Source organism: Lathamus discolor, chromosome 1, assembly GCF_037157495.1.
Source record: "Lathamus discolor isolate bLatDis1 chromosome 1, bLatDis1.hap1, whole genome shotgun sequence".
Classification (NCBI taxonomy): domain Eukaryota; kingdom Metazoa; phylum Chordata; class Aves; order Psittaciformes; family Psittacidae; genus Lathamus; species Lathamus discolor.
The window spans coordinates 64,128,699-64,145,455 of record NC_088884.1 but is presented as its reverse complement, the minus strand read 5'-3'; the positions used below and the strand labels follow the sequence as shown (position 1 = coordinate 64,145,455).

Genomic DNA, 16,757 nt, shown 5'->3' with positions numbered 1-16,757 from the left:
CAGCGTGAAGAGACTGCATCCAGAACCTCTAATTTCCCTTAGGTGTAAGACACACTTAGGTGTCTTTCTGCTCATTAAGAAGCTAATGAAACACAGCTTAAAGGAGTATTCTAACTATAATATTGCCATGCTGCTAATTGCAAAATTCCAATAAGCATTAGGGTTCCAATTAGCATGAAGACTGCAGAACTGAAAATCAAGGTAGGCAGGAAAGTTATTGAAGGTACATGGAAGTTTGTTCAAAGCCTTTCTTCCTTTAAGACACAGGCACACACCACTCCCCTCCATCTTCACCAAAACAGTGACCGATGAAAGAGCTTAGGTTCCCAGTCTGGCTTCAAGCAACTATTCTAAACTGACTTCAGCCTGACGCAGCTCTTATACACACACAAATACATAAATAAAAATTGGGATAGCCTCTTTCTCCGGCAGACTCATACCTCACTGCATGGCCTCATTAACTGTCAAGCTTCCAGATGGGATACCAAAATAACCAAAGCCAGTCACTCTGCTGTCGGGGAAAGAAAATCTGTTCTCTTTCCAGCTCCTGTTGTAACACGATGGATTATTCCCTTGCCTCCTGTGTGGCATGCTAAGTTCTGCTCATGAAAGCTGCCAGGCATCCCCACAGTTTCACAAACTTTATCAAGACAGGAGTTTCAGTCAATCAGTAACAAAAACTGAGATCTAAGGTGATTTCTCAGGCCAGCTTTGAAAGGCGCACAGTACAAGGGTTCCATTGTGCAAAGTTCATCGGCAGGACATGGGCTAATTAACTAGGTTTTGGAAGCGGTTAGTTTTCAAGCAACGATTTTCACTACAAACAATCAGGCATTATCTACATTTGAAGTTAAAAACTTTGGAGCGCACTTCCAAACTGGATTTATTAACAGATTTCACTATTAGTACTACTAAATCAGCTGTTTTTATACCCAGTTCTACTGTGTCCAGTGACATTTCGGCAGGAGAGACAACTGGGAGGGTCTGCACTACAAAGCCTGCTGCAAGATTCAGACCCAGTTTTCTGTTAGTCTAACTATAAGACCCCAATTATAACGGGGATTAAAAATATGAAATATAAAAATATTAAATATAGCAGGCTTTTCAATGAAAGAAGAGAAAAAAAAAAAAAAGCTGTTTTACCATCCTATTCCTTCCCCAGATCTGGCTTCATACCTTAAAGGAAATGCGTATTTTGCACAACCAACCAACTAATACAGATTTATGCTACAACTCTGAATGCAACACACATTGTCCCCTTCTCTTCCCATGGAAATATACCTATTTATATACATATATATATTTATTTTCCAAATATTTAATTACTCTTAACTCACTTTTCTGTATTGATTTTGTTGCCATGTCCCTGTAAGGCACTTAGAGAAGATTGCAACCAGCCACCGTTTGAAGGATTAGAGTCATTCTCAGCTGGCCAGCACTAATGTGTACCTAAGTAATTTCCCAAAGTAACTCTCATTTGCATTCAGAATAAATATGGGACTACAGAACGCTGAAAGACAAGTGGAAAAAAAAGAGATTCTCCAAAAGAAACAGCCACTCTTTGAGAATAACCCACTTTTTGAACCCAGACAAAGGTTTTCTTGAAATTTGCACAGAGACCTCATTCAGACCCCAGTTTTCTAAGAGCTGAAATAAACTCAGTCTCACCCCTCAGATTCCTCAACTCTCCTGGAGTGCTGCTGGACCTGTGCAGAGCCTTGCTGTAACCTCTGAAGACTCTCTTCTCAGCAGGAAGAGGATCTAAAATACATCACTATCTGCCTATTTTCCCTCCTTTCTCATGGGTATCAGCAAGATGCCATGTAAGTGGTGTCACTTCAGGCCTTGCAAGAGTAACCTGCTGTTTTCATTGGCTGCTGCTTAAAAAGTGGAAGATCCACTCACAGGACTTGGAAATACTCAACTCACCTTGTTCACCCTCTTCTGCTTCAGGTTCATGGTACAGAGCCTCTTTCCCCCACATTCAGCTCCTAACCAATACACATCACTATGTGAAGGCTGCATCTGAAGCTTACCTGATCCTTCTCAGGCTTGTCAGAGATGTCATTCAGACTGGTGGAAGTCAGGTTTCTGTGAGCCATGGCTGGGCTGCCTGTAAGAACAATGTCAACACCAATTAAAGCACCTATTTCAATCTGGTCAGGAGAACACAGAGGCTCAGGCTACAGCAACACCTTTCCTTGCACCAGGGAGGTTGATTTGGGCAATTTAAGACCCTGAGAGGCTGCTTTCTGTGACTTTACGTGGCACTTGGGAGATCAAGATGCTAACCCATTGTGATTTTTGACTCGCACGTTCCCATGACTCTTTGGAACAGCAAAAGAGTCTAAGGAATTTCTGTAATTCCTGTCTGTGGAAGAAGCAGCAAAGCAACAACGAGCTGCTGACACTGATGCTGCTAGGTCATCCACGACTCACTCACAAAGATCTCTCTCCACCAGGCTGACATTCTTATGGCACTCTGACCTACAAATCCATCACCTCAGCATTCCTATGTAGATGGTATCTGCTCTCCATTCTTTATCATTCCAGACTCAGTGGTGAGGGTGTCTTGGCAGCTCTTGGTCCTTTGGAACAGCTCACAGCAAAAATCTACCTCTCTTCAAGTAAGCTCATGAACCTTACTGGTTAAAACAACATGTGGACCACACTGACAGGCCAAAAGTCACCATCTCCTGATGCCAGATAACCCAGAGAGACGAACACACACCAGAGACAAGGAGCTGAAGTAACTCAGCAACTTTCCTTCTTCAAAGACCAACTGCTCTTCTGTAAACCTGACACACTGGCATTCAAGGACTGCAGAACAGCCAGTAAGGAGCTGCTTACTCCCTTATGGACTAACTTATCCTACTCATTCTTGTGCTCTCAGATACTGCTAACAGAACACACAGAAACAGTTCTAAAGAACTAGGAAAAGTGCCCTGTGATTTCAGAATTCAGTTTTACAATCCCATAGTCAAAACTGGAGAAACCCCAAAATGGCCATAACTGTACAAGAATAAAAATAATTTCATGATAATGATGATGATAATGATGCTTCAGGGATGGGTACAGAAGCATAAAACACAGCGTCACTATGCACTTTTTTAATTACTCTGCAATTTTCCCGTTTCCCACTCAAGCTTGCAGGAACCAGAAGCACAGCAACAGAAGCTGTTCTCACAGAGATTCTGACCATGAGCATAACCTGGGAAGACAGAAAGTACTCAAGAAGAAATGGCCTTGAGGTGTTTCCCAACTTTGGCTATGTTTTGAGATAATACTGATTAAACTTCAGCTTTGATATTAACATCGAAATGAAGGTCCAAAACAAGGAGTGGGAAGATCTGGACTCTCAGAGTTGGGTTTTCTTTACAATGTACTCAGCATTTGTAGAGACAGACTTAAACCATCCTTTCTTAGGAGCTACTTGGAATCATGATATACTTGCTGCGTGTTACTGCCACATCCAGCAACCGCAACACAGCAGAAGCCAAACACAATTAAATAAATTAGATATTCCAAAAAGGGGATCCCCAGCTTTTCCTCTTGCTGCTGTTAATACAAGCCAGCAATCTCTACCTATCTCTACAAAGTTTTGACCAATGTGTTTACTCATAGAGTGAGGAATGTCACTTGGAAAACTGGTTAAGGCTACATATATTAGTAACCATCCTCCTAACTAATTATTAGCAAGCCAGACTTAGAAATGTCTACAAATTCTGACTGAATGCTTTATAGGAATCTGTAGGTAGGAGATAAACACACCAACAAAACAAGAAAGAAGTGATCAAACTTGCTCACGTACGTCGTATCTGCTACATGGTGAAGACATTACTTTGTTCATAACACCCTCCTTGATATGAGTATTTAATAAGTATTTCTATTTTTTAGGAAGTATTTCTATTTGGTAAAAGGCAAAGCTGGACCCCAAAAAAAACCCCAAACCATCCAAAATCAACCCAGGTTATCATAATCCTGAAGCCCATTATTGAAACCCAGGGCTCCTTTGTCTTGTACGCTGTATTTACCTGGATTTTAAAGGTTGCACTGCCAATTCTGGGAAATCTTTGACAAGTTTATCATGTACCCATAAATGAAAAGGAAAGATTGAAACTCGATGCAGAGATGCACATGGCTGCTTTGCAAATGTGAGCTAACAATAACAAATAAAGAATCAGAGAAGCACTTGGATAACTGGTGTCATGCAGCTTGGTCAGGCAAAGCAAAGCTCCTGTCAGTTTCTATCACCTGTGGGCTACTGAGTGTGAGAAATTGAATATCTCTGGTGGAGTTACTCCAATCTGGATAGGTTCATTGGCCTGTGAATACTGGAGGGCTGCTGTCAAAACTGGGTGTCCCCCCCTTGGTATCCCACCCAGACCAGCTCATGGGATGAAGAGACAGAATGGCAGAGTTGGACTTCCACTTTTTCAAGCCTTACCATAGGAACTCTGTGTCTTGGCATAGCTAATGGCCAAGAAGTAATCAAGTGTGGCTTCCATAAAGCTTTGAGCAAGGGCAGAAAATACTAATGATTCTATTTTATAGTTGTTTAATGCCATTTCAATGTGTTTTATTCAGAAGATCTACATTATCTAGCTGTAGAGAAAGGCACCTGTTGAAGGTATCCCTTCATTTTCTTCAGACTGCTTTGGTGGTTTTCCAAATTTCTAGGTCCGATTCTGTAATAAACAGACTAAAATCAGGACTCACAGCTTTCAGAGCTGATATTTTTCCAGATTACAACATTTATTTGCTTTGTTTATTAGATGTCCAAGGCTGGATGTTTCTAGGATATAATTACCCTTCTCCCTAGAGGAAGCAGCTAATGACCACCGCTTCTTGCTAGCAGCCTCCTATCTGCATTGTGATCAACACAACCCCACCAAACTCACAGCAGCTCTTCTTGAGGCGCCTCACATTTATTCCAGACCTGGACAGACCCATGTGCCAAAACTTGTCTGTCTTTTCCAGTTTTACCCCTTGATTTCATAAACACCACACTTCCCTACAAACACGACATTGATGGTACTCTAAAACCATCACAGCTACAGCAGCAGTACCACTACCAGGCTGAACAAGGACAATGCACAGGGCCTCAAGTGAGGGTCATCAGGCAAAACCCTGCATGACAAGAAGCACGAACCTCTGGGGAGAAGGCTCTTAAGAAATACATTTTTGTCACAGTTAGAGAGTTTTGGATGGGGAATATCCCATAAATCCCTCACTGGAAATTCAGTGCTGCTCCGATATTTTCTCCATTTCAGTCAGTGACAGAGCTCCTAGCAGGAAGGTGGACCTGAGCCTGAGAAGAAAGCATGCCTGCACCCGCACTCTGCTGAGAGCATGCTGGCCACAGCTCCAGCTTCTTGGCACAATGCACAGACCTTGTTCACTCCCTTTTTCTATTGTCAGACTGGCCTTGCATGAAGAGATCTGAGCACCAGAACTTTAAATGGTACTCCTTGTTCTCTGGAGGTAGAAAGCGTCTCATAATCCCAATTTAAATAGGGCTCTCAAAAGCTGAAATGATTTGTATCTCCATCTCCTTGCAAGAAATTCTACACTTAGTGCTGACAGGCGAAACCTCTTGAGCACATAAGATGACTGTTCTCCCCTGAAGTTTGGTGTTGTGCGTATCATCTTCTTAAGATGACGTGCAAGGTCCTCAAGTTCAGACTAGTCCCATGCAGCACTGACTCTGATGATCTCTAGAACACAGACAGGAAACCACAAGCTTCACCTTTTCCCAGCCTTGCTGACCTAAGGAACTTCACAGCACCCCAGCCTGCATTTAGATGTGTTCCCCAAATCCTTGAATTTATCTTGATTGCCAAGCCAGAAAAATGCTGCTAGAGATGCACGATGCAACATGCACAACGCTGGCTTTGTGAACACCACGGCCCTAATCTGTACAGCCTAAATCCCTTCTGACTCAGGTTCCTAATGGTTGTGGACCTCTGAAGACCCAAAGCCAGGAAGGACATGTCCAACACTCTTTTTTTGTTATGTTTTTACAGCAAGCCTGCTCATTAGAGCAACCCTCCACAGCAGACTCAACCATTTGGAGGTTACAGTGACCCAAGGCAGTCTCAGACTCTGGGGGAAAACTAGCAATTAGACATATGAGAGATATCTGAGAGAGGGGGAAAAACGACCTGAAAAACTTGGGGAGTCCTTGGGTGAGCAGCTTCTCTGAACTGAGAAGAAATACGGGAGATGAAGACTCCAAGAACCCTGAACAAATCAATGGAGTAAAAAGTTTCTGCTGCCGAGAGCTCATCCAGACTTCAGCACACGATGCTCATCCTTATGCAGTTTGCTAATTAAGGACAATTTCCCATTTTTTGCCTAGTTTACATTACTGTCTGGCAAAGGGGATGTGAAGCTCTCCTTGGGTAAGCTTGGTCACGTACTGGTAGAAGCAGTGAAGCAGACAGTCCAAACCTCTCCATGTTATTAAGCTCCATCCCTGTCAGTGTCCAAGGCCAGGTTGGATGGTGCTTGGAGCAACCTGGTCTAGTGAAAGGTGTCCCTGACCATGGCAGAGGGTTGGACCTGGATGAACTTTAAGGTCCCTTCAAACACAAACCATTCTAAGATATGATTCTATGATCAGGGAACCTGGGTTTGTGTTTCATTTATATGGAAATTAAAACATTTAAGCTCACTGCATTTATAATACTGCACTGGTGGCAAAATTCCTGAAGCACTTTGAAGACCCAAAGGATAGTCCAATAGATGAATGAAATGCCCCTTCATGACTTAGGAAGAAGACCGCCATCTGAAGGGGTGTTAGGCTGACCTACCCATTTCATCCCAGATGAAGGAATAAAGGCAAACCACAGTGAAACAGAGGGAGGGGACAGTGGGGATAACAGATAGAACAGCAGCCAACCCATATGGAACACTGTTAATGCAGCAGCAAGCGTTAGGAGGGCGGCTGGCGTGGGTCACCCCTTCCTCTTCCTCACATCTCCCCCATCCCACCCACGTGCCCTCACCCAGGACTTACTGAGCCATCCCACGCTGGGGCTGCGCTGCACCCGGATTCCATCATCCGCCGTGCGGGTTGCGAGGCAGGGCACGGAGCTCTCGAGCGGGCTGCGTGCTTGTGTGGTGCAAGCAGGAGGCAGCAGCAGCCAAGAGGAGGAAGAGAGCAAAGTTGAACAGTTAAAGGAAAAAAAAAACAGAAAAAAAGGCAAGAGAGAAAGGCTCAAGCAATTGCAGAAGCAAGGCAGGTAGGATACCGAGTGCTGGGACCACCGCAATTACATGCAACTGCACCTTTCCACAGGGTTTGGTGACCAAAGTGGTAAGCCTGTTCATTTGGAGCACATCTCCTCCGTAGCTCCACCTTCCAGTGTTCAGTTGGCAGATCTGGAGCCTGTTTTCCATCCCTGGTGTCTAAAATTCAGGCATCTTAGAAGCAGATTTCAAGCAACTGAAGAAGGCAGCTGCCATGCTGTTGTGCTGGGCAGTCCCAAGCTGCAGTGTGGTCAAACACACAGCTTTTTGGGCAAAAAAAAACAGGTCACATCCCTGTAGGAGCCAACTTGTAGCACCCTGACCACAAACAAACCTAGGCACGCCAATTCAGGCTTCAAAATGCGTACCTTAGTCTGCAAGGCTTCAAATAATCAAACAGCAGAATATACTGGTGGGTTTTTCCAACAGTTTATTTCTGGTTTAAACTGGTGTTATTCAGTTGACACCATCATCCAAACTCTAACAGGACTGAGGATGCAGTTTGTATGAAAAAAAAAAAAAAGAAAGAAAGAATAAAGCTGAACTCTAATGTAAAATAAAAACCTTACAGAAAAGTTTTCATCTGAGCTATCCTGCTCCCAGTGCACCAGCCAAGGTGGTGCAGACAAACAAAGCTGATTTAACTCAATGGTTTACAAACTACTCTGTCAGCACAGTGAAAATGAATCATGTTCATGGGGCGAACCAGGTACCCTGCATCAGGAAAGGACTAAATAGCTCTTGGAAATCCAGTCCACAAAACAACACACACCAAAAACCTATCAAAAAACCATGCAGGAGTTCCACTGAAATGCAAAATCATAATGGCCTCATTGAACACTTCATACAGCTCAACCTCCCACCAGTGAAAGAAACAAGAAGCTGTGGTGTCTTTGTAAGGTAGCTTTGAGTAATTACTTGGTAAACTTTGTCTGATTGGATTTTTGATAATCATCTTCTTCCTGCTGAATGGGCAACAAAGGAGTGCTTTGATTTATCCTCCTCCATCCCATGTCACACAAGAAACTACCATCTTCTGCTGAGTTTCTTTCTCAAGAGGACTTTGGGGAAAACATCCTCCCACAGGTAAGTCTTGATCTTTATGATGCAGTGGTGAACAAAAGGCATTCAGACCACACCTTGGCCATGCAAAAATAAACATAATACCAGAGTAGGAGTTTATACAAGCTTATCATGAAGGTAAGAAAGGCACAGAAAGTGTTAGAGCCCGTAAGACTTTGTTATTTCAGCACTCTGAAATCAGTGAGTACGGGCACCTCAGTATCTTTGGGGACCATGGCTCGGGGGCTATTTCAGATCTAACAAATACCTTTGAAGAAATCTGTAGTTATTTGAGTTGGGATTTAAGCCTAACTACTCTGAAAAAACAAACAATGCAGGAAAATTATGGGCAGAATCCACGCTAATGACAATATGCTAAGGTGATTCCCAAACAGATGTTTTAGGAAGTAGATACCTATCAAAATCATAGGTTCCAAACCAATTGTGATTGCCCAGTAAGAGCCAGTAGGTTGCATAATACTTTTACACATAACTTATAGCAGTGTTTAATTCAGCTTCAGTAGAGATGTTTCATTAGAGGGCTGACAAGAAACGTGGAGAGGGACTTTTTATAAGGACCTGGAGGGACAGGACAAGAGGAATGGCTTTAAACTGACAGAGATGAGATTCAGATTAGACATTAGGAGGAAGTTCTCCCCTGGAGAGTGGTGAGGCTCTGGCACAGGTTGCCCACAGAAGCTATGGCTGCCCCATCCCTGGCAGTGTTCAAGGCCAGGTTGGACAGGGCTTGGAGCAACCTGGTCTAGTGAAAGGTGTCCCTGCCCATGGTAGGGGGTTGGAACTGGATGACCTTAAGGTCCTTTCCAACACAAACCATTCCATGTTTCTACGATTAACAACCCTCAATCAACACACAGTAATCATGTCCATTACAAGAACATGCAACATACATCAATGCATTTTGTGGATGAACTAGAGATGGGAAGTTCTCCCTTTTACCTGGTGGCAGGTGAATAGTGGATGAAAGTTGTGCTGATGCTGAAATGAAAGGTAGACACTGAAAGGAAACACCTACCTGGAAGGCAACTCGAGGGAAATTAATGAGTGCTTGGGGATGATGGCACTCGTTACTGTGATGAGCCATGCTGAGAGACAGCTGCACTGCTGTGGCCTCGTTAAAGTTTTATCTGTCTGAAGGACAAATTGTGCCTTTACAAGCACATGAGAGGCACTCATTGAATTCCAGGGAGTGTGGGATAACTTGATCAAATACATGCTGAAGGTACTTTTTCACTGAAGCGTAAATAATAAATAACAGCAACAACTATACATAAAGTGTTTCTGCCTTTGTATGCAAGACCCTTCCTTCAGTCTGGAAGCACTCAGACTGTCATAGAACATAATGCATTACATATTATGGTAACATAAACATCCCAGGTGGGGAGACAGATGCAAAGCAACGTGAGCATCCCTGCTCTGGAGACAGACTGAGAGAGCTGGGCTTGTTCAGCCTGGAGAAGAGAAAGCTCCAGGGAGACCTTAGAGCAGCTTCCAGTGTCTAAAGGGGCTGACAAGAAACCTCAGAGGAACTTTGGACAAGGGCCTGTAGTGAGAGGACAAGGGGGAATGGCTTTAAAGTGACAGAGGGGAGACTGAGATTAGACAGCAGGAAGTTCTTCCCTGTGAGGGTGGTGAGGCCCTGGCGCAGGCTGCCCAGAGAAGCTGTGGCTGCCCCATCCCTGGCAGTGCTCAAGGCCAGGTTGGACGGGGCTTGGAGCAACCTGGTCTCATGGAAGGTGTCCCTGCTCATGGCAGGGGGTTGGAACTGGATGAGCTTTACGGTCCCTTCCAACCCAAACCAGTCTGTGATTCTATGATAGGAGTGGCTGAAGGTCAGCCATTGGGCTAAGTAGAGCCAGGAAAGAATTTCTGGACAATCAGTCCAACTGAGATGGAACCTGCACAGCCCCTTTGGACAAGAAAAAAGAATTCATGAAAAACAAAGTAATTTAAGATCTGAATAAAGGATGCCCTTAGCCATGGAAAATAGCAGGAACTGGAGTGAGAACTTGACCAAATGCCCTTTGTCAGCATTATCCTTCCCAGGATAAGCATGCTATTTATTATTTCCTCTTTAACCAGCCCTGAAAGCCCAGCTCCCTACAGCATAGATCAAGGCTTACAGTCCAATGTATAGTTAAATAACACACAGAGCGATTTACCTTCCAACTCCTTATTGTAAGCTTTAATTTGTCTTTAACACTTGAGGTTTTGATGGCTGACTTTAACTGCAAAAGGAAGAATTCAACATCTTCCATCCGCACACACGGTGACTGAAGCACCTGAGTGACATGTGCTAAAGACATGTCAGTCTTACATTTTGCCTCCCCTACAGCATGGGATCCTTCTCCTCAAAGCAAACCTGTCTATCTTTTCCTAGGTCTGGAATGAGTAGTAGTCATGGAGGTGGTAACTGATACTTACAGACACCACCGCAAATAACGCTTACATGTTTTACCTGCAACAGCCATGTCCTTCTTTTAACAAAAAGCAGATGCCTCCTATGCAAACAGGGGGGACACAATGGAAAGACCCAAAGCATGTGCTTGAAAGAACGTGGTTTCTTAATCCTGACTGAAAACAAACACAAATTACCTGCTGGGTGCCCAGTCCTGATATAACTGAGGACATTCCCTTGATTCATGTTATTTAGTCTTTGTGTTATTCACTTAATCACTATATTATTGAGGCACTCATACATGACATCAAGAGCAATAAATATACTTCACATGCACAAACACACCTGATGCAAAAGCAAAGGATGATTAAAGTAGGAAATATTGATAGAGTATGATAATAGGTTAGGGAGAAATGTTAGGGCAAGTTTTAGAAGCAGAACACAGGAAGCTAAGAGGCCTTACATGTAGCAATAAGAAAACAGTGTCTTTGCTTACTTTAATTTCTTTTCTTCATTTATTTTAAAATGACAACTTGTAGAGAAATTCCCAGACTCCAGCAGGAGGCAGGTGACAGAACCCTAAGATGGGACAGTAGGCTTAAAACTCTTTTTGGATTACCACAAGTAAGAAGGCTGCAAATCTCGATACATGGTTAAGTCCAGAGCCACTGCCAAGGCCTCTATAGCTGTCTGCATACACACACACACAAAGACACCATTTCAAGGCACCACTGCAAACATGACACTACCTATTACGGTGTTTTTAGGGAAAAAAGAGATATATTCACAACATACACCACAAAACAATATTAGGATGAATGAAGCAAGATGGAAATCAGCTTTACCCACACTGGACAACAATTGTATGGTAATAAAGTGCAAGCTAGATGATACTATCACCTAATTTTTGATTAAGAGGGCCACTGACACCATCCGTTACAGAAATCGAGCGCGCATAAGAGCTTCATCTCTACCCAAACATTTCAGATGACTGGCCTTTTAGGTTCAAGGCATGGTTGGAGTTATTTGTAAATCTCTCTTTCCTATCACTGTTCCTACACCATCTCCTACGTATCAGCTGACAGAGCATCTCTGTCTTTCCCTGTGCCTCCTGCCTGCCACATCCCCTCCTCTCCCTCTCAGTCCAGTGAAGATAGGGTTAGAGCGACGTGCCACAGCCAAAGCAGCCTTCCAGAGCCCACCACTGACATGTCGTCAGCATGGGTCTCACTATGTTAGAAAAGCATTGTCAAGGCAATGTGGTTAGTTGTTGGCAGGCAGGTTTGGTGGGTTGCTTTGAAAGGGAAGGCCATAGCCAGGTAGCCTCTGCATTACCATTATCGGGGTTGGAAAACATCCTACTTGCACTGGAGACGGTCTTCCCGATGTCAGCCAGAGAGCGCAGGTTGGATTTCTTGGTCTGGTGCCGGTGCTTCCTGAGCAGCGTATAGGTGACTTTGTCCTTCAGTTCTGATTTCAAAAGCCCCGTCTCAATCTGATTGTCAACGATCATTTCTGTTGCAGGTGAGGGAAAGGATAATTAATCACAGAGCACAGAACTTGATGCATCAAGGGTGTGCAGCAGGAGAGAGAGGGATCATTTCCATCCTATCTTATTGAAGACTTTCCTTCCCATCTCAAAACCAACACCAGGTTTTGCCATTTTATTTTTAATGGGAATCTCTTCCAAACATTTATTTTGAAAAAGAGCACGAACATTTCCATCCAGCACAACCCATCAGCCACCAACATGATCCATCCCTGGCAGTGTTTGAGCTCAGGCTGGATGGGACCTTGAGCAACCTGGTCTAGTGGAAACTGTCCCTGCCTGTGGCAGGGGGTTGGAACTAGATGAGCTTTAAAGTCCCTTCCACTACATAACCCAAACCATCCTATGATTTGACGATTCTATGGGCCTATTGCACCGAGACTCTCCTCTTTTCATACACACCACTGAGCCTATCTGAAATCACCTGTACCCAGGATAAGATGGTTCATGGTTAAGAAAGGGAATCTCCTCTGACCCTGTGTTCTTTTGCAAAGAAGCTACAACTACATTGCAAGTTTCAGTAGGCTCCCAAAAATAACATGGTAAAACTTCTACTGGATTCAACAAGGCTGAGTTCACCTCACAGGCCCCCAGTAAAACCTAATCTAACAAGAGGAACAAGTCCTAGACATGAGAAACTAATTAAATCACTCACTCTCAGAACTGAAGTAAAATGATGGCAACTACAAAAGGCAGAACTTGCTCCAATTGTCACAGGATGCATTATGTGGCTTTGCCTTGAACTGAATCACCAGAGAAAAAGGCTTCCAGGCCACTGCAAACCCGTTCACTTCCCATCAATTCTCTCCTTTCTGCTCCCTATCCCAATGGAGAAACAAAAAAAAAGGTAGCCAGATTTATTAACAATCTCTATTGTGCACTAAATCTCACATTAAGTTGTTCCCTTGATTACTTCAGTTGACTTGCTGTCCCCAAGGGCAAGTGGCAGCTCCGATTTGTCTACTGGTAACTTTTATTTGTGCTAATAATAAAAGTTACAGAGAAGGGGAGGCAGAACACACATCACATTTGCCTCCTCAGTGAGTCAGGATGCCATCCTCTATGTGCTGCCCAAGAATTAATGCCTCCTCAGATCACAGCGGGGGAAAGCTTAATTCTTCAACCCAGACTCAGAGAAGGATGATAATATGTATGTATTATCATTACAAAAAAATGTTTGGTAAAAGGTTTATTTCTGTAAAGTGACCATTTTCTGTAAGTTATTTTTATTAGTGATTTTGGAATACTTCCTTCAGAAGGACATGTCTTTCTTCATCCAGTTTAACTCCATCCAGCAAGTATTTCTTCCCTTAAGTGCTTCTGATAGCACACAGATCAACAAAGAGAGCTCTTGGAGTTTTTCTTTCCTGTGTGTTACTACAGGACACCAACCAAGTGATAATGACTAAATAATTCTGTAAACCAAGTCTGCAGCCTTCTTGAAGATCCCCATCTGTCCGATTAAGGATCTGGCCCACTAAAACTACCTCACTCAGGACAGTGTTGCAGCAACAGCAGCCACTGGGATCACCTGGAAATTAGATTTGAGTGTTGAAGAAGGATATTGAAGGTGACACCTCAAAGTGACTTCAAAAAGGAATTTAAGGTTTGAGGGATAAAGTTTTGGACTGCTGACATCATCTGAAGTTTTATGCTGAAGCTGAATGTGCTTCAGAAGCAGCGGTTTTGGGGGGTGGAGTTTTCTTCTATTTCTAATCTTTGCAAAGCTATGCATGTGGATACACACTCACGCAAAATAAAGAAAGGTCAGTGCCACCAGAAGTACCTAAAGAACTAAGCTCAAAGCCCCACAGATAACATCAGAGGCAGCTTTTGTAATTCCAAGTCTTACAAACTAGGACAACACCTGATACCGGATAATTTCATGCTAAAACACTTTTGAGCCTGCTTCCTGAGATTATAATTCAAAGCACCGAGTTTTGTGGGTGGTTTATTTCATTTTGTTTTCTACACCTCTTCACACAATGGTTTCCAAATTCAGTATTTTGGTCATATGTACCTCCACTGGATAACTCATTTTTAAAATACATTTCCGTATGCCTTCTTGCACATCAGTAGGAACATGGAACAGCTCTCAGCAATGTCACCAAATTGTCACCCCAGGCCACAGCTCTTTTGACTGCAAAAAAGGCTGCCATCCCATTCAGCAGGGTGAAGCAGCAGCAGGTATTATAGCTGCTCGTCACCCTCCTTCACTGGAGAGAGTACCCTATCCCAGAGCCCCTAGTAGACCACCACCCTGGAACCTCATCCAAAGCAGGCTATGGGCTGACCACGTGGCTGAAACTGCAGTTGCCCTGCACTTGCCAGATATCACTGTCCTAAGAGAGGTGGCCTTCCACATGATAGGTTTCTGATAAGGAACATAAATTCAGTCAATGTGTGCTATTCCTTTCATACACACCTAGTGAGATCTTGGGATACCTACTTCAGGATCCAAATGATTCTATTGAATCACCAAAAAGCAGTTCAAAGTAAGCATTGGTTAGCACTGAAACTGACTCTTTTACTCTTCTTCCTGAATTGAAAATAACTCTTCATTTATCTGTTATCCTTCTCCAGGTAATTTCTAGCTGTGCCTCTTATTCCTTGGAGGATTATTTCTTTATTCTTCCTCTTTTACTAAAAAAGCAGTGCTTTTTTGTTAAAACCATCAGTGAAATCATCATCAGGGTTAACAGAAACTTGTAGGGAAGAGCTGAGAAAAAGACCCAAGGCAGCTTTACTTACCCACCACCTGCGGGAGAGAAGAAGCCTCCATATCCAGCATTATCGAGCCTTTCTCTATACATGTCCGTAACTCAAACAAGCTGTGCAAGGACAAGGTGGCCACATGAGGTTTGCTCCATCGCTCCCCACCTTGTTCTACCTTCTCCTCAAACTTGATCCACCTACAAGAGGGCAGAGCAACGAGCGTTAGAGCTGTTGGCTCCGTGCAGACACACATCTCTGAAAGAAGCAAGATGATTGTGATATGTGGACAAGTTCAACGCACATATTTTCCCACACATCCATGACCAAGTTGCAAAGGCTTAATGGATTGGTATGTGTCAGCTGAGCTTGTAAACAATGGCAAATGGGAGGTAAAACACTTTATCTTTAGTAGCTTTCATCAAGACTTGAGCTAATACACTTTAGTTGATGTCTGCTCCAGCCAAGGGTTCACAGGCAGCTTCAGCAAATGCAGTGGAGACCTGGTCATTTTCTCCGCAGGCCCTAACCTGACACTGCATCAAACCCACCATGACAACACAGCCACTGCTTTGCCAGCCCCAGTGGAGAGAAAGGTGGGCAACTACACTCACACTTGGATAATCTCCAGAGAGAAGAGCTGAGCAGCACAGCTCCATAAAAACAATGGTAGGGGGGAATATTGGCAATTTCTGTAAATAAATCAAAGAATCATAGAATCCTCCAAGGATTGTCTGGTCCGGCCTTTCTTGGCAAAGCATGACCTAGAATAGATATCCCAGGTAATAATAAAGTAATGATAAGGTGACTTATATTTGTGTATTCATATCCAGACAAGAAAATCTTAGCATTACAGCAGAGAAGAGGAGCCCACCCCGGCCAAACCTTAAGATGTTCTCAGCAGAACAACTGAACCACCATAGAAAGGACACAAAATGAAGGGCCTTGTTCTTTCCATCTGCTCCCTAGCTGTTGTTTAATGATTTAACAAAGTAGGTATGGGAAAAAAAAAAAACCCAAACCAGAAAGCTCATCTCTAGTTGAAGATTAGAGCAAAGGTTAAATCCTGTTCTGTGCAAAATACTCTTTACACCCCTAAAAGTATGTCCTAACAGCAGGCAAGCAGGAGGTCTCACTTATCTGGGGGCTGCAGCCCACCTCTACCACCAGCCTTGACTCTGCCCTTGACCTGCAGGGTCTGCATGGAAGAGCTCCAGGATGGAGCAGTCACACTGGCACAGGTTGCCCAGAGAAGCTGTGGCTGCCCCATCCCTGGCAGTGTTCAAGGCCAGGCTGGACGGAGCTTTGAGCAGCCTGGGCTAGTGGAAGGTGCCCATGGCAGGGGGTTGGAACTGGATGAGCTTTGAGGTCCTCTCCAACCCTAACCAGTCTGTGATTCCATGATTTCACCTGGCTCACACCAGTATTGAGATGTTATTTCAATGTATGTGGGAAATGAAAATTCCCCTGACTAATATTAAGGGGATTATTAAGACAAAAAGCACACAGGTAAAGACAAGGAAGCTTGTCAGCTGCTTCCAAAGAATATCATTAACAGCAAGTGACACTGTATTTAATCCTGAAACATGTATTACTTGAGGATTAATCAATTACACTTTTCAACTGCAATAATCTCTTTTTGAGACCTTTTTTTTTTTAAAGATGTTTTTTAACTCAATCTGAAAGACTGAATTTAATCTCAGATTTGTAAGGTTCTATGTAGTTCACCAAACTGAGGTATTTTCTAGGACAGCTCTGGGA

At 43.5% G+C, this 16,757-nt stretch overlaps 1 protein-coding gene across 6 annotated transcripts in view; it reads right to left on the bottom strand.

Annotated features, from left to right (window-relative positions):
• The window catches only part of SLC4A4 (solute carrier family 4 member 4), a 203,736-nt gene that overhangs the window by 57,469 nt on the left and 129,510 nt on the right, over positions 1-16,757 (bottom strand). For 3 of the 6 annotated variants that reach the window (XM_065674620.1, XM_065674639.1, XM_065674628.1), the window contains 4 exons: positions 15,036-15,196; positions 12,071-12,250; positions 7,022-7,117; positions 2,037-2,113 (listed from right to left, as the gene is read on the bottom strand). In XM_065674620.1, coding sequence (XP_065530692.1) covers positions 2,037-2,113; positions 7,022-7,117; positions 12,071-12,250; positions 15,036-15,196 — 514 coding nt within the window. The remainder of the gene's footprint in view (positions 1-2,036; positions 2,114-7,021; positions 7,118-12,070; positions 12,251-15,035; positions 15,197-16,757) is intronic. The other 3 variants (XM_065674649.1, XM_065674657.1, XM_065674667.1) reach the window with 3 other exon arrangements.